This window comes from Sebastes fasciatus, chromosome 13 (genome assembly GCF_043250625.1).
Source record: "Sebastes fasciatus isolate fSebFas1 chromosome 13, fSebFas1.pri, whole genome shotgun sequence".
Classification (NCBI taxonomy): Eukaryota; Metazoa; Chordata; class Actinopteri; order Perciformes; family Sebastidae; genus Sebastes; species Sebastes fasciatus.
In genome coordinates this window covers 9,141,210-9,159,921 of record NC_133807.1, presented here as the reverse complement: position 1 = coordinate 9,159,921, position 18,712 = coordinate 9,141,210, and the positions used below count along the sequence as shown (strand labels likewise).

Genomic DNA, 18,712 nt, shown 5'->3' with positions numbered 1-18,712 from the left:
CTGTACAATATTTTTTTTTAACATTTGATCCATAATACAGCAGAAATTACCCAAGTGGAAACCAGGAAACTAGCATGTATTTACCCCACAGGGCTAACATGAGAAAATGTCTAAATCTGGTGGGAAATAGTAAAAACTACAATTTTGCTGTAATGGCCGCAGGATCAAAAATTTTGGTTTTAATGGGTTTCAATGGGGACATTTTTGTCCTTAAGGATCTGAATGTCTGTATTTTGGCTTCACAGTTTATAAACTTATTATAGGAATGGAGGGGGAATTTCCAAAATGAAGAAAAAAAACTCACACCCTTGCCAAAATGAAAATAAAATAATAATAAAAATAAAAAAAGCCAAAAATGTCCCTAGTAAGGCACAAGGATTAAAAAGGTGCACTTTAATAAATAATCTTTTATAAAAAGAAAAGCTTATTCAGCTCAAAATGTTTAATAATTCCCCACACCACAAAGCCCAGTTCAATTTCACTTGTGAATGTCAGTGTAGACACAGTTTTCAGTTTCAGTTTCATTATGACTACATAACATATGGCTGGCTTTCGCCTGTTTCATTCTGTCAGACTGGAATACCCTGGACAACACGCACATTTATCACTTGTAAAGTGTAGATATTACTCTTTGAAACAAAATAGTCTTTATATTTAACTGACTTGCTTTCATTTTTCTAATCACCTCTGCTGGAAGCTTCTTTTCAACTTTGGTATGTTTTCGTCTGGCTGTGTTTTCAGAGGGCAGCATTTCTTTTGACATTAGTGATATTTCATCCCTGCGTGAGGAGAACAAACAGATCCTGAAATTACACTTTGATAAAGACTCCTCTGTGTCATCAGACCGCTATGCCGTCTCCTGCTGCAGACATGGATGAAGAGACTTCACTGCTGAAGAGAAGACCAACATCAACTGAATCCAAGGTTGGAAACATTTCACTTATATTAATGCATCTTAAAATCTCAACAATAGCCCATAGCTTCACTCTATGGTTGAAAGGGAAGGGACTGCTGACAGAGCAGAAGTAGCCTACTGAGTCCTGTCACATTATGAAGCCACAGCATGTCAGTTCAACTACTGGTCTGCACTGCAATGAGATTTTATACTACTGGAAGTTCTTTTTATTGTTACACTCTTCGTGAATTGTCCCAATAAAATATACTGTAAGCATTTTCTCCTGGAGTGAAGGTGGTTGTGTCTAGAAGGTAACAGGCAAATTGTGAGACTCTCGCAAAATGGTTATGGTTAGGCATTGACCTCGAATAGTTAGGATGGGTCATCAGGGTTAAAGGGACTGTTTGTAACTTTTTAAGCGTATAAATCTACCGGGTCGGAATCCCATGTGCGCTCGCATATGCGCGCTCCACACTGCAGAAGAGTTAGTTTAGCTCTGAGAATATCTAGTAAATGTACAGTGGATGTTTGTGCAGAAATAACTGCTGCAGCTCCTCCAGACCAACAGAGGTTTCCCGTGTCTTGTGAAGTGACGGGGCTCCGCAGCGAGAAACGTTATCGTCTCTGACCGGGTGCCGGTATCTCCCTGCGGGCGCGGTCAGGAGACGATAACGTTACTCTTCCTGCTTCAGCCGACCCGCTTCTTCCTGCTTCAGCCTCCAGGGCTGAAGCAGGAAAAGCCAACACTAGGATCAGCAGTGATTCATGAAAGGACCTCCGTCTGGTCAGCTAACATTACTGCCAAGCAGGTGAAATATAGAGTGATATTGTGGTTTTAGCTGACGTGTGTCGCCTCACTGTTTTGAGCGATGCTCGTTCATGTCTATTTAGAGCGAGCAAGCGCGAGCCCGACGCTGACTTTCGTTGACTTAACGGCCACAAGTGTCACTGTTAACAAGCATTTCTGAAAGTTACAAATAGTCCCTTTAAGATAGGGTATCAAGAGTTTTTACCTTCTAGACACAACCAGTAAAGGTAGCTGAGTGGTCAGTCATGTTTTTAAAGTTTTAATTCATGGTAAATTAGTCCTTCTGTGGCCTTAGGGTAAAATAACTATGCGAAAGGCTCTCGCTAGAGACAGTTCTTCTTCTGTGCTACTGTAGAAACATGGCAGAGCAACATGGCGGACTCTGTGAAGAGGATCCGCTCCCTATGTAGATACTGTATGAAGGGCTCATTCTAAGCTAATGAAATAGATAATTAAATAGATCCTACAAAATAAACAAAAGCTAATTAGCATAACATCAAACCTTAAACAACCCACTCCCAAAACATAATGGTTTTAACACATGATACTGATGATGTCAGCAAGAGCTTAAGAGATGGAAGTTTTCAGTTGCCACCTCCTTCAACTGTTGGGTACAGCAAAGAAATATCAACCTCAAGAAACTACAGACTAAAGCAATAACAAAATGTAATGCTGAACACAAACAAACCCGGGATAGTAAGGGTTGCCACAGATTAAACAAATAAACAGAAAGTATGATTAGAAATACAAAAAAATGTCAGGCAATGTAGATCCTGATAAAATGTTGGTATGTAACCATTGCTGCTAAGTTTTTCACTGCAATTCCCAGAGATCACCTGTCCTCATACAGGTAATATTGTGATGAGTTAAGATTTTCTGCAGTTAACTTTGAATCAAACTGGAAACAAAAAACACTTCAGCACTTTTCTGAATCTATCAGGCACCAAGTGTAATATTGACTTTAATTTTAAATGAACTGTATTGTGAAGTGAAACTTGTGACTAGATCCCAAACTTCCCTTTAACTTGGCCACTTGAACTTTAAGTGCACCTAGATTAGCTCTGAATTGTAAAATATCTAGTAGCCTACTGTATTTATGCAGCTCATCCTCTGAGTTTTAGCTTACACATCCTTCCACCCTCTAGATCAATAACTCCAGACTGTTCCTGGCTGTCTTCTCGGCCGTCCTGGGGAACTTCAGCTTCGGTTACTCCCTGGTCTACTCGTCCCCGGTCCTGCCAAAGCTCAAGAGCCCCGATGCCGACCCTCGGCTCAGGATGGGCACGGAGGAGGCCGCCTGGTTCGGCTCCATCTACACGCTGGGTGCAGCGGCCGGAGGGCTGGGGGCCATGCTGCTCAACGACATGATTGGACGGAAAATGAGCATCATGATGTCAGCAATGCCGTCGACTATTGGGTGGGTCTCAGTCACAACATACAGCCGTCAAACTGTGGTGTCACTAAGTGCATTCACTCAATTACTGTACTTAAGTACAATTTTGAGGTACTTGTTAAGCAACTTTTTCTCCAATACAATTCAGAGGGAAATATGGCACTTTTTATTCCACTGCATTTATTTGACAGCTAAACAGTAAATTAAAAGCTCAGCAGACCCACACAGGTGATTTTGAATTACTCTGACTTATTAGACCTTTAGTCTATAATGTAATAAGAATGATAACAGGATGGGGTATCTCACCCTAACTTGTGAAGGGTACTTGTACTTGTAACAGAGTATTTTACGCCACAATATTGCTACTTTTACTTAAGTAGAGCATCTGAATATGTCTTCCACCACTGCCTGATAGGTGCTCTAAACTAGGGGACACACAGCTCAACTTTTCAAATGGTGTATTGTATAATATGTAATGAAATTTTATATATTATAATCTACAACATAATCCATTTTATTCTACCTTGTGGACAACAATATGATCTGAAACAGTCCTTTTAGTCTGAGCCTTTAAATGTAAATTCTGTGACATAGTTTATAGTGAAATGTACACTCTTGTCTATAAAATTACATTTTATTTCCCTGTTTATGATGCTTTATAATTATGCCCAGCGTGATGTAAGAAAACTCAGAGAAACAACTGCATACTGTATGTTCCAAACAGAAACTGTTTTGCAAAAGGAGACATTCATTAATGTATACCTTATTGCAAAGCTCTACTATTCCCTGTTCTGAATAAACTGCTTCATAGTCTGTATGAGTCTGTATGTACTGTTTGTTTTAAAAACTCCCATCTGTATATATTAGATACATGCTGATGGGAGGGGCTGTCGACTTGTGGATGCTCTATGTGGGCCGTTTCCTCACAGGCGTTGCCGGAGGGATGACCGCAGCATCCATTCCCGTAGGTTACCATGGTTACAGAACTTTTTTTAACCTATTAATGCAAATGTTCCTCTTTTTTGTCCCAATTACCCCTTTTTTAATCAGAGTTTGATATGACAGTCCTGACAACAATTATGTAAATGGTTATGCTGTTAATTTGAGTGTTTGTTTTACTGCATGTGTTCATGTGGCTGTGTGTGTCTTTTGTGTCTTCATGTCACAGGTCTACATCTCAGAGATCTCGCACAAAAAAGTGAGAGGAGTTTTGGGCTCCTGCCCTCAGATCACTGCTGTGTTTGGGACCCTGGCGCTCTACGCCATGGGTAGGAACATACAATATATTTTTTATACATTTAGCTGAAACTGTTATCCAGAGCTCTTACAATCCCTGAAAATGTATAGTGTAATGTTCGGTGTTGTGCTCAGAGACATTGCCTGTCTATGTTAGCTGACACAGCAGCTTCTGCAAGAGTCAGCTTGTTTAAAGAGGACATATTATACCTTTGTGCTTTTTCTCTTTCCTTTAGTGTGTTATATAGTTTTTGTGCATGTAAAAGGTCTGCAAAGTTACAAAGCCCGAAGTCCACGCCAAAGGGAGTTACTCTCCCCCACAGATACACTGCTCCTGAACTGCCTGAAATGCCTTGATCGAAGTCCCGCCTTTTCTTCCGTAACGTGGTGATGTCACCAAGTAACACATTTGCATAATACCTGCCTTACGGCTAGTTTGGCACGCCCTCAAATAAAGCCAGTTAGAGCGGAGCTGGAGCAGAGTCTGAAGAGTTTGGTTTGTTAACCAATCATTGAACATAAGCTGTATATTATCCCGCTTATTACACGGCTATTTACTTAAGAAATCAATAATTTGACATAAAAATCGTCATCCAGAGTCTGACATCAGAACTGCGCCCATAGCAATGGTCTGTTATAAAGAAAGAACAGACCGCAGAACGCTGTGATTGACCAATCAGAATCAAGTATTCAACAAAGCCGTGTAATAAGTTCTAGTAGAAACAAAAAGTATGCACTTGAAAATGAGCATAACAAGTCCTCTTTAATGACAACACTGGCCATGCACCTTGCATTTCTAGGCATTTGGTGGTGTGTTTTTGTTATTCTGGCTGATAACTGGCTTATTGTAGATAACACTGGGTCATGTTATGATGCGTCTAAGAGATATGATGCTAGCAAGCTGTCGAATACGTCAGTACGTCAAATATTTCCTGTTTTGCCTGTTTCAACAATCATAGAGGAGGAAATATATCATAACAGAGGCACAGCAGCGTCATAGACCAGTGCTATCATAATCTGAATATCACGTACGATGTGTAGGTCTGGTGGTACCGTGGCGGTGGCTGGCAATAGCGGGGGAGGTGCCAGCTGTGCTGATGGTTGTGATGCTGCCGTTCATGCCCAGCTCCCCCAGGAGACTCCTCGCTCTGGGCAGAGAGCAGCAGGCTGAGAAGGCCCTCCGCTCGCTGAGGGGAAAACACTACGACACACACATCGAGCTCAGTGCCATAAAGGTAAGAGGCACGCGGGTTTAAGGTGGTAACATCGTGACTTCAGTAGTATGAGTTTTTTAAATAAATACAAAGAAGAAGACACACGTATGTTTATGTGTTTTTCTATGTGTCTCCTAATGTAGCACAGCATTAACACACAGGGTAAAGTCACATGGTCGCAGCTGGCCACACCTGTCTTCTACCGGCCAATCATCATCTCAGTGGTGATGCGTTTCCTGCAGCAGATGACGGGCATCACGCCCATCCTGGTCTACATGGAGCCCATATTTTCCGAAAGCAAAGTCTCTCTGCCGCCCAGGTTGGACATCGCTTCTGTTTATCTATATCTATCTTCACACTTTTCTGTCTCTTGATTTTATTTTCATTTCTCATATAAATATCGCTGTTTGCTGTCTAATCATTTATAAAATAATCACAAATCTGTTTGGTCGGTTAACTTCAATCCCAGGATGCTTCCAATCAATCAATCAATCAATTTACTTACTATATACTGACCTCTGCTTGTTCTGTGTCTGTCAGGTATGATGCTGCCCTTGTAGGCGTGGTCCGCCTCCTTTCTGTCATCGTGGCAGCCAGTTTGATGGACAAGGCAGGACGCAAAGCCCTGCTGTACACGTCGAGCCTGCTGATGTTCCTGTCCGCTCTGACTCTGACCATGATCTCCCACACCACGCCGTGCCCTCCAGGCCCCGCCCCTCATAATATCACTGGGAGTTTGGACTACAGCGGCCACAACGCCATTGGAAACACTTTGGACGCCACCCACCAGGCAACGGGCCTCATTCCTCTCATCGCCACCATGGTGTTTATATTTGGTGAGTTGTGTTGATGGTAATCTTTGTTTTTAGCCATGGTAGCAGCGTCGTTCAGTCCACCGCTCTGGTTTGGAATATCTCAACAGCTATCGGATGAATGCCATGAAACTTGCTTCAGATGTTCAAGACCCCTAGTGGATGAGTTGTAATAATCATCCCCAGATGTTTCATATGGCACCACCATCAGGCCAAAAGTTCTTTGGTTTATGACCATATACCTGCAAAGCTAACGATGTTCCCATCATCCTCAGCTGTACTTAGTGTTTAGTGCTGATCAGCAAACGTTAGCTAAGCATCATACCTGCTAAACATCAGCATGTTAACATACTCGAATAAGGCAAAAATCACGATTATTTTGGTCAATATTGAGATTACGATTATTTAACATGATTACTTATCGACTTTGGAAACATCATGCATTTAGAAAAGAAAACTTTGCATCAATCTGGTGCACTTTGAGAGCTAAATCAAGAGTCTAGATCTATGAGGAGCTTTGTGCTCTGGTAAACAATTTAATCATAAACACATTGGTTGTATACATATGAATGGTGGTTATGACACCAGAAAAAAGTCGCACCCAGAAAGCAAACGAGACGGGGTCCGTGCTCCAAGACGGTCGGCCTTTCCAAGCCCACCTAGAGCCAGTCGCGGCGCACCACTAGGGAGGAAATACGCCCAGTGAGGGCAAGACAGTGCTGGGATAGTTCCCACGAGGGGATCCTCCCACACGGCTGTCCCACGAAAGCACAGTGCTGTAAAGGGAAGGGGTGTGCTGGATTTATAACACAAAACAAAACTTTGCAAAACTGAATGCCGCACAATAATTGTTTTACGTTGATTATCTTCTTTTCATAATCGCTGGAAGCCAAAATCATAATTGTAATTGAATTTCAATGAATTGCACAGCCCTATGATGTTAGCATTTAGCTCAAAGCATCAATGTGCCTGAGCAGCCTCACAGAGCTGATAGCATGGCTGTAGAGCAGTGGTTCTCAACCTTTTCTGTCTCAAGGATCCCTAGATTGATACACATTAGGTCACAGAGCCCCATTTGATCAGATTTCGCTTCAGGGACCTCCATCTGAAAAGATTTTGGTTGTTAGATGTGATTAAGACCAAAATTAGTTGTCAACTAGACTTGAAATAACTGCGGAGGAAGTGAAACCTATTATCAGAATAGCCACTCTTATGACATTAGGCTCACTTCGTGAATTAAAGGGGAATATAACCTAAATTAAGCATTCCGATATATAATTTCCATGGCCGAGGAAAGTTCAAATAATATTTGTGAACATGAGCTGCTCTCTCTCAAAGCCAGAGACCAGAGAAGTAAGTCTCAAACTTGTGATGTCATAGGGTATAAAGTCTGGAGCTGCTCCGTAGACAATGAATGGGAGACTGATTTTGCTTTCTTTTTTATACCTAAATGAGCTTTACTCTGTTGTAGTGTTGTCAGTTGTGAAACAGAAAAGGTTCCCATATACTCAGAACATTCTCCTGGGTGCTCTCAGTGTCACCTATAGCATCTCTCCCATTCATTGTCTATGGAGCGGCTCCACACTTTTTACACAATGACATCACAAGTTTGAGTTTTAGCACACTAGTTTTTAGATTTGGGAGAGAGTTTCATCTTTACTAATATTTTTTGGACTCTCTTGGACCATAGGAATAACATGTATGAATTTTGAAAACCTCCTGGGGGCCCCTGGACCCCTGGTTGAGAACAGGTACAAGCAAACTAGCACTTGTAAACAAACATATTCTGTACTAGATACAGTTAGCTTGTTTGTTGGGCAGATATTTGCTAACCTGTCAGGCATGTGTTTATTTGGGTTAATGAAGCACGTGCGGTTTGTTTTAAATCACATCTCGTCTTGTTCCAACAAATTAAGTAAGACCTGTTATGTCCTCAGGTTATTTTGTTACACGTTGTTCTTGAAGCATGATTATTGGCTATCTATTACAGGTCAACGCCCATCTTCTTGTACACATAAAACCTTGGGGTTTTTGGGTAGTTCAGTTTTTTAATTATGTTCTCACGCCTTACTCAATTGGGAAAAGTATCACATTGTGGTTTTGTGGTGCTACGTAGATTCTGGGATGTTGCTGTCACCTGTCCAAAATCAGAACAAAAGGAGAGAACAAATCGTTTCATACCTTTTTTATATGATAATTATTTTTAGCCAATGAAGCAAAGAAAGTCTATAAACCTCTCAAAAACATAGCGTGGTGTGACTGTGCCCTAACTATGAATTGCAGTGGTTTTGTTGTACAATGATAAATCAATCAGTTCATATTAAAGCAGATGTTTTCACCACATTGTCGGTTGTCTCCTAGGATACGCCATGGGATGGGGCCCAATCACGTGGTTGCTGATGTCAGAGGTGTTGCCACTGGTTGCCAGGGGCGTGGCCTCGGGACTGTGCGTGACTGTCAGCTGGTTGACGGCCTTCATGCTCACGCACACCTTCACACACATGGTGGACAGGTACGGCCTGTACGTGCCCTACCTGTGTTTCACGGTTGTGTGTGTGCTCTGTCTGCTGTTCAACGCGGTGTGCATCCCAGAGACTCGCGGCCGCTCCCTGGAAGAAATAGAGAACTATTTCAGGACAGGACGTACGTTCACCATCAGAAGGAGTCACTCGACTGCACAGTCAAGCTGAAGCCTGAACTTCTCTTTGATTAACAATGAGTCATTCTCATGATATACCTCTGATATACCTCTGATATGTAATATGTAACAATCAATATTTAAGGTTAAAGCCCTCTGAGGAAAGTGCTACTTGAATAATTACTAAGCACAGATGGACCACTGTAAGGCTGATTGTAAAAAAACAATTACTATTAGGTCAAGAAACATGTCACTTTATGTATCTAGGTAATAATCATGTTACAAAAATATACAGTAGCAGCAAACAACAATTTTCTATGTAAAGAGATAGTGAAGTAATGTCTACCTGAGCAGAGAATAATAATATACTTAAACAAAAAAACACTCTGACATGTCTGACAGCAACATGCACTGAATACAAAAGAAGATTGTTCTGTTGTTAAAAACACACACAACAAACACACACACACACACACGCACACACACACAAAACTTTTTTCTTCAAATTTTATCTTCAAATACTTTACAAAAATCCATATACATTTTACATTTGCTGACAGTAGTTGTTGCATATACAATATTTTTGTCCATGTTGTATTAATACATTTCACATTAAATGTATATGAATGCTAGCATTGCACAAGCTACTGTGTTTGTACAGAAAAATCAGTCTCTCTGTGTCAGGTGCACACAAAATGATTTGATCAAATCTAATTTCACTAATTTCTTTAACGCATTAATGCAACTTGCGATTTTTAGGTTGTAGTGGGCTCAGTTTTAAAGTTAGAGTGAAGATACTTGTATCATATGAAACTAGAAAACCTAAAGAATCGATTGGTGCCAGCCATGTCATACTAACTTGTCGCCAAGGAGGTCAAATAACCCTACAAAATTTCGCTAAATTTTGGTGAGGAAAAACTGACATAGCCATTTTCAAAAGGGTCTCTTGACCTCTGACCTCAAGATATGTGCATGTAAATGGGTTCTGTGGGTACCCACAAGTCTCCCCTTTACAGACATGCCCACTTTATGATAATCACATGCATTTTGGGGAAAGTCATAGTCAAGTCAGAACACTGACAGCTGTTGTTGCCTGTTGGGCTCGAGTTTGCCATGTTATGATTTGAGCATATTTTTATGCTAAATGCAGTACCTGTGAGGGTTTCTGGACAATATTTGTCATTGATTTGTGTTGTTGATTGATTTCAAATAATAAATATATATATACATTTGCATAAAGCAAGCGTATTTGTCCACTACCATGTTGATAAGAGTATTAAATACTGATAAATATCCCTTTAAAGTATATTTTGAACAGATTTATAATATGCAATTAATTTGCGATTAATTACGATTAATCAACGAAAATCATGCGATTAATCGTGATTAAATAGTTTAATCGATTGACAGCCATAGTTCTGATATGACCATACTATAAACGTTGCATTGATTGACAACAGATGTCAAAACATCAGCTACAAATCACACAATACGTACAATAAATAAAGCAAATAAGCGATTGAATTTCTTTAAATGTTTGTCAATCCTATGAACAAACAGGTTGCCAGCTGTCTGGGAAACAAAACTGGTTCATCATCTTTCTATTGTTCATAAAAAAGAGGACAGGAAGTGGTGTTGCCGTCACACACTGGTGGCTGAGCAGGCCAGGTCACATGCCACAGTGAGCTCTCACTGTGGTAGGTTTGAGTCACGGCCAATGATACGTCGCTGCCTCCCCAATCCTCCATCCTTCTCCAGTAACAGCATAGGACTCATCTTCATGTTGCTAAATTACAGCAGTTATCCACTCTATATTTCTGTCACTGTATTGAATTGTACCCTATTATACAAATGCAAGTGCATAATGTACCAATTATAAGGGGTGAGTATGACCTATAATCATGTGTTGCCAAAGAAATGTATAATACAGTATGTGATCCTGTACGTATGTGTGTATGGTTGCCATCACACTAAAATCTCTTCACCAAGGTAGAACAAAGTAAAAAAGAACATCCAAACAAATAATCAATTCTCTTTATTTTCGAGTAGAGACTGTATAGTAAAGAATGAAAGTAGATTATACTTATATAATATAAATATACACCCTCAGACTTTACACCTCTCTAAAACTGCCTTCATATGATAAGAAATTTGCTCATCGTGAGGTGGGGCACAAAGCGTTGCGGAGGCAAAACGTAGCGCAGGTATAATATATTATCAAAAAGTGTGCAAGGAACGCCATTCACTGTTTCTAGGCAACAGCAACAATTGCAGCTGTTATGTCATTGGTTGCGCTTTGAAAGGTCAGCGGCAACAAAGTCAAAGTTGAAATAATTTGAACTCTGAGCGCAGCGCTTGGTGGCAATCTTGAGCGGTGCGCCACGCCAAGGGTAGCGCTTCCGCCAAGTCGGGCGGCACCACTCTCCCCAAAGGAAGACAATGGCACAGCCAGCGCAGAGCAATTTTACCGCTGATCATGTGTGGTTGACTTAACACAGTATGGGATTGCATTACACTGTTCTTGTTATCATTTTGTCTACCCCCTGTTAGTAGATAGTACTTTAGAGATTGCAAGTATTATACTGTCAAATCTGTTTAGTCTGTACGCTGTTTGATTGATTGACTGTCAGTTTTATCAAAGAAGGGAAGAGGCAACTCGGGTTTCGGTGTGTGTGTGTGTGTGTGTGTGTGTGTGTGTGTGTGTGTGTGTGTGTAACTTTGATCTCTTTAGCCGCACCTTACTGAAGCAGTGTGTTCATTGATGACAGGCAATATAAAAGCTACAATACAGCATTAAAGCTATTGTGCTCTTATACAGTACATACAATTAAATATAGCCTGTACCTGGATTGCAACAGAGCAGAAACACCCTTTTTTCAGTGTGAAACAATAGTAAAAGGGATGTGACATTTTATTTCTGAGCTCAATTGGTGATGTACTTTTCTCATTGGATTATTGGTCAAACATGGATGGTGTTGTTACTCCAGCAGCTACAGTGGAGTTACTAACCTTAACCATTCGAGGTCAATGACTGACCTTAACCATTCGAGGTCAATGAATAACCTTAACCATTCGAGGTCAATGACTAACCTTAACCAGTCGAGGTCAATGCCCAACCTTAACCATCTCACGAGAGTTTCGCAACTTGGGGTTACCTACTAGACATGAGTTGGTTACAGATGGGTGTTCTGTTGCTTGTAGCAACCAATACGTACTGGTGCAGTTCTATAGCTGCTTAAGCAAGCCCCCGAGAAGAGCGCCAGACTTTGAAGCAAATGTTCGTAGTGGCCAAACAGTGTAATTACAACTTCCGTGTCCATCAATGATGCCATTGGGCCCAATAAGACTTTTTTCTCATAATAAATCAACTTCCCATTACAAACACTTGAATATGAAAATGCACTAATAGGTGAATCCAGAGTTATTTTCCTTCCTCCGTTCATGTGACCACGGCTGGAGGAAGGGCTGAGAGGCGGAGCGAAGGCTGAGAGGCGGAGTTGAAGAAAACACTACTGCGCCTGCTCTATGGACCCAATTGATGCGGAAGATCGCTGGATGATCACTCAGCAGCCGAGCCATTTTGGCTTCATGCACCACTGAGCAACTCATAGGAATGAACGGGCGCCCGCCAACGCTGTATCCAGTTCTCTAAATACATCCATGTGCTTAACTGACGTTGTTATATCCACCATATTTCAGACCCTCAGGCAGTCTCTCCCTCACGGCAACCGACACAACCAATAAGCGTCATGCAAATGAATGCACAATGACTTCACCTGGCAACTTTTAGCAACATTTGGAGCTAGCACTTGCTACTTTGATTAGAAAAAAGTTGCCAACACTTTTCCACGGCCGTGACGTAAATGGAGCCTTTCATTTTTCCAGTAGATTGTATCCGGTGGCAGACAGAATTGCATAATGAAAGCCAGGCTTATAGGGAACCAGTGGTGTAATTATTACATTGTGCAATCAACATTTACTTTCAGAAACCTTTCATGAGACAATACATTATTTTTTGGCACTCTGAGCTGAGCTTGTCCTTACCATCAGGTAACCATACAGCTTGATAGACAGGACACATTCCTGGCATAATTACTTAAAATAACACCCTAAAGGTGATAGTCATAAACCCACACATAACCTACTGCTAAGTGGTACGTTGCATTAGTAGATATGCATCTCTTAAGGTGATCAGCCTGTATGTGCGTGTGTGTAATGCTGGTGCAGTTGAGGTGTTTGTGTCACACTAACATCAAATATTAATACAAAAAACACTTTGAACAAAAAACATCAACCCTTTAAAAATGATTTGCAGTACTCATCCCAATGATATATATATTTTTGAGAAAGGGTTTCAGAAATCTGATTCACATAAAACACAAGCCTGAAAGCAATAATGACTTGATTGTTGTTCATAAATAAAATAAAATGTTGTTGTCGTCCTCATCAAAGAGTAAGATAACTAAAGGAGAGGTAAACAGGCGTAGATAAACAGACAGATCGGATAAGAAGAAAGACAGATAAGCGTAGAGGTAGACAGAGAGGTAGAAAGCGAAGTGGCAGGTGGATTGAGACATTAGTGACACAGATAACTTCCGTTCACACAGTATTTATATAACTGCTGAGTCAGAGGCTATTTTTATATTTTTGATTATACCCTCCTCCTTCCTTTCTTCTCATAATCGCTCCCGTCCCTCCATTACTCCCTAAGTAAGCCAGATTATAATATTATTCAATATAGTTTAACAGTTTAAGCCTTAACTGATGTTTTTGGCATTAGACATCTCAGATTTGATGGCAATACTAGTTCAGCAGTCACTTGGCATCTTAACAAATACAGTAAAATCAAGGAAGCATATAAACTTTAGTCAACACTAAGCAAGTAAAGAAACACAAAATCTATTTAGTCAAGTTTTCTCCTGTCAAGGAATATTGTTTCTCACTTGCGCAGATATTTTTAAAAAACTTGGATATTTTCTCCACTGCTTGCTTATTCACTTTAAAGGTCACATATTATACTCCATTTAAACTAGTTATTATAGGTCTCAGACACCTCCAAACCATGTCTCTGAAGTTTTTTTTTCAAAAAAACAATCAGATCATGCATTCCAGCATGTCTCTATAACCTCTGTTTCAGCCCATTTCCAAAAGTGCTGATTTCTGTGTCTGTAGCTTTAAAGGTCTCATATTATGCTCATTTCCAGGTTCATAGATGTATTTTAATGTTGCACTAGAACATGTTTACATGCTGCAATGTTCAAAAAACCCTTTATTCTTCTCATACTGCAGCCTGAGTCTGCCTGCCTCAGAGCCTAATTCAGCCTCTGTCTGAAAACCCCTGATTCACAGCCTGTCTCCTCCCACTCTGCTCTGATTGGTCAGCGTTTTCTGTCAATCAAACGTCCTCAACAACACAGCGTCACCCTCCCCGCCCCCCTCACAGTCTGAGAGCAGGGAGAGAGAAGCAGAAGAGTAAAATAAACTACTTTAAAGTTCATAAACCAGAAACTTCACCCAGCGCACGTTACCGGAGGAATCTGATCAGAAATCGGCGACAAATGATGAACATCTGCGGTCCAGATTCCAGGTTTTCCTGTCGGTTTCTCTCAGGTAAATAATGCTGTTTATAGCTCTGTTAGTTAACTCAGTGTTTACCTCATGCATCAACTCTGTAAACCGTAAACATACACTCTGTTTTACGTTTGACTTTACAGATCCATCTGTGAGAAATGACCGACAGAATCATCCCAGAGGAGAGCAGACAGCTGAGAGCAGATGGCTGAGAGCAGATGGCTCTGTTTACATGGAGATACAGAGCTAACCCGTTAGCATGTAGCTACATGCTAACGGGTTAGCTACATGCTACCGCTATGACACGGTGTGTAAACACAGCGACCATCAGGGTGGAAAATAGAAGATGTGAAACAGTAGTCAGTTCATTATTTCTGCTAAAAGATAAATGTATGGAAGATCAGAGTAATGGTATATTATTTACAGTAGTAGCTGTCTCTGTGTTACCATGACTACAGACCACCGGAGCTTAGCTTACCATAGTTTACCAGAGCTGAAGACTTTCTCCTGTACCATGTTAACATAACTAACTAACAGGTGAGATGATTACAAATGCTGTGAATAATTAATATTGTCATCTGTCAACTCAAATAAAGTTTGACTGTGAAACAGAAATGTGTTGTGTTGCTTACAAGTCACTATTTACTACCCGTAATCTGCTACATGCATGACATCAAATATATATAATATATAAATATCATCTGTTTAAACAGTGTAATTACATAAAGCCTTTGTGAAAGAATATGTTATATTTAGATGATGGGAGTACATGAAGCCTGTTCTGCTGGTTCTTGCAGACTAACAGTAGGGGCTACTTTGCTCAAGTTCGGTTGAGGAGGAGAGACAGTGACGCGCTGTGGGGCGGGGTCAGCTACTGAAGGTTCTGCTCTGGTTCGACCAGGAAACCCTTATATGGCTAATTCTCTAACGACGTCAGAAGAGAAGGAAAAGCTGCGCAGCGTTTTTCGACACCCATTTCCGGACAAACGGAGCAGGAGAAAAAGAGAGAGGATGGTCTTTTATGATACTATGGTGACTTGTAGACACACTGGGGACAGATATTGATGTTTAAAAGACATGGAAAAGTGCATTTTGCATAATAGGTGACCTTTAAGCAAGCCATGACTGAAATACGGGTTGTTTAAAGACTATAAGGAAGAAAGAAATAGATTTATTGATAACCCGTCAGGCTCCCCAGGGCTGTGCTCCAAGCTACTTCCAACATTTTAAAAATATATTTTAAATTAGAGAGTGGCTGTAAGGCCTCGGGCATCCTGCTGCTTAAGGCTAAAAACAAAAGACAAAATAATAAAAGTGATGGATCACCCCATTGTCAGTCTCCGCATGAAGAGTTAAAGGTTTTGTGATTATCACACCAAGACCTGTTGTGAGCTATTGCTTAAATGAATGTTGTTTTATTCAGCATTTTTTTTTAAATAATCACCACATTCCCCTTGAGTCAGCACTCCAGAGATAAAAATCAATCAGACAATCAAAGGACTGACAAATCTGCTGATACGTTTGAGCCTTTATCAGACCATCTATGACATCAGTGAGCTCTCTATTTAAAGGACACATCATGTGATCACCAATCAACAGAAAACAATTACACCTGCTGCACATCTGCAACAAGATCCTCCACTGCCCACCCAACAAAACAAAAAATAAAAGACAAGAAAATACAAAATTATATATATCATATAAAAAATACTTTAACTATGTTGTTTTCCTCATTTGTTTTCATTTTGGACTGCTGTGCTGCCTTTTGACTCGTTTTTTGGAAAATACAATCAAAAAAATATTTTTGTGTTTTCTCTGCCTCTTGAATAACACGGTGTAGTGATACAATACTCAGCAAACAGGCGCGGTATTGATCTCTAATGTTATGCAGATGATACTCAACTATACCTCTTAAGTATGCCAGATTATAATATTGTTCAATGTTATGCAGATGATACTCAACTATACCTCTTAAGTAAATCAGATTATAATATTGTTCAATGTTATGCAGATGATACTCAACTATACCTATTAAGTAAGCAAGATTATAATATTGTTAAATGTTATGCAGATGATACTCAACTATACCTCTTAAGTAAGTCAGATTATAATATTGTTCGATAGGCCTATAGTTTAATTAATGTTTTTTAGCATTAGACATCTTTGATTTTATGGCAATACTAGTTCAGCAGTCACTTGGCATCTTAACAAATACAGTAATATGAAGGGAGCATATAAAACTTTAGCCAACAGAGCAACTAAAAGAAACAAAATCTTTTTCTAGTCAAGGAACATTGTTTCTCACTGGCACAGAAAGAAATAAAAAGTGGATATTTTCTCCCTTTCTTGCTTATTCACTTTAACCAAGCAATGACTGAACTACAGGTTGTTTTAGGACTGTAAGAAAGAAATGAATAGCTTTATTGATAACCCGCTAAGCTCCCTGGGGCTGTGCTCCAAGCTACATTCCACATTTTAAGGCAGAGTGTGACTTTCAGGCCTCTGCATCTTTTTCCTGTCTGCTTGAGGCTATAAACAAAAGAAAAAAGGGTAAAAGTGATGGATCACCCCGTTGTCACATTCTCCACCCTATTTTTGGAGTTTTCATACCGAACTTAACCATTTTATTTCTATCCCATAATTAGTATAATCTAAATGTATTTATTTTTAACAGTACTCATGGTTTCAAAAGTGGTATATGCATAAAAGCTCAATATTATTACTATTGTTAATTGGTTTTAATCTCAGTATAACCAACAAAAAATGTCCTTCTCCATATTCTCTCTTTAATTGGAATAATTGATATGAAAAATGGATGAATTATATAATATTCTTAGCATTTGCATTAGTATCAGCATTAACATTGTGTCAAAGTAATCACTTAAAAATGTCCCAGTTTATACAAAACACACACACACCTCAGTCTTTTTATGGAATGTAAAACTCTGTAGGGATTGGTCTATTCTCTGGAATGTTGTTCATCAGGCCCATCGAAACACACACACACACACACACACACACACTACCACCTCACCCAGTTGACATCATGAGCAGAGGCAACACCCCACACACACACCTTTACCACTGTAGATCCTCCAACTGAGGTGTTTTGGGGTCAAGGGAAACTTCGAAAGACTATGTATTTATTGGCTCATTATTATTGCAGAAAAAAATGAAATGGTGCCATCAAATTGGGTCGTGTTTACCATGTTCACAAGAAGAATCCACATGAACGCCCCTAACATATTGTAATTCCAGTTGTATATATTGTTTTTCTTCGTAATTTTATAATAGGTCTGAGGAAAATGTTGATATTCCCAACGGCATCATCTTTGTCCTCTGTCATTATGCGTTTGCATCTCTTGCATTATGTTACCACTTGCTATCTTGCTAAATTGTTAGCCTCTGTGGCTTCTAGACGTCGACAGTAACGTTAATATTGCCGTTGCTTAGCAGCGGCGTTTTCACGACTCAAACCATTTGAACGCCAAGCATATTGTATACACGACTTCCCATGTTGTAAACACAAGCTCACAAGTTTCATTTGAAGGCACCAAAAATCCTCTTGGTTTTGAACGTGCACTCGTGCAGCATTAGTCTGTAATGATAGAAGGACAGTCAGGTTGACGCAGTCTGCCTTTAGAGATTATGTGGAGGCAGCTGATGGTGTGCAGCACTGAGTCCAAAACAAATTTCCCCAATAAAGTGTATCGTATCGTAAAAATGGGCTCTGGGCTGGAATTGACATATTCCCTACACATGATAGAAATCGTTATTTATTACAATTATTTTCTAGCCTCCCTCGACATACATGTTACGATGGGTTTAGGCAAGGCCCTCAACCCTCAACAGTACTCTGTGATCCAGTGACCAACAGAAGAAAAATGTGGTTCAACTGGCCTGTTCTCAGCTGACTGAAAGAAAATGTAGACCTTAACAGACATCTTTTAAGCTGAAATTCAATGACATTAACATGACAAAAGGAAAGTCAGGCAGGTTTGTACATTCCAAAAAAAACAAAATTTGCCATGTTAACACATATGTTCATATTTTGGCATCAATGATTCACTGTGTACAGTTTGTATAGCCAAACCTCACTGCATCATTCACCACCAACTAGCCTATTGTCTACCATTGGCAAACAA

The 18,712-nt window shown here is 40.1% G+C and overlaps 1 protein-coding gene across 1 annotated transcript; it reads left to right on the top strand.

The window, feature by feature from the left end:
- Window positions 1-555: 555 nt before the first annotated feature.
- slc2a6 (solute carrier family 2 member 6) lies at window positions 556-10,235 on the top strand. Its single transcript, XM_074655286.1, has 8 exons — window positions 556-924; window positions 2,849-3,120; window positions 3,964-4,060; window positions 4,265-4,364; window positions 5,374-5,567; window positions 5,690-5,865; window positions 6,087-6,382; window positions 8,720-10,235. Exons 1-8 carry the CDS (start codon window positions 850-852, stop codon window positions 9,046-9,048), a joined length of 1,539 nt encoding a protein of 512 aa, XP_074511387.1. The 5' UTR covers window positions 556-849; the 3' UTR covers window positions 9,049-10,235.
- Window positions 10,236-18,712: the final 8,477 nt, after the last annotated feature.

Bases quoted from the DNA above. Each gene is read 5' to 3' on its own strand.
- slc2a6 (XM_074655286.1), top strand. From the start codon at position 850: ATGCCGTCTCCTGCTGCAGACATGGATGAAGAGACTTCACTGCTGAAG. The intron at 925-2,848 runs GTTGGAAACATT...TCCACCCTCTAG, and splicing joins CAACATCAACTGAATCCAAG to ATCAATAACTCCAGACTGTT. The intron at 4,061-4,264 runs GTAGGTTACCAT...TTCATGTCACAG, and splicing joins TGACCGCAGCATCCATTCCC to GTCTACATCTCAGAGATCTC.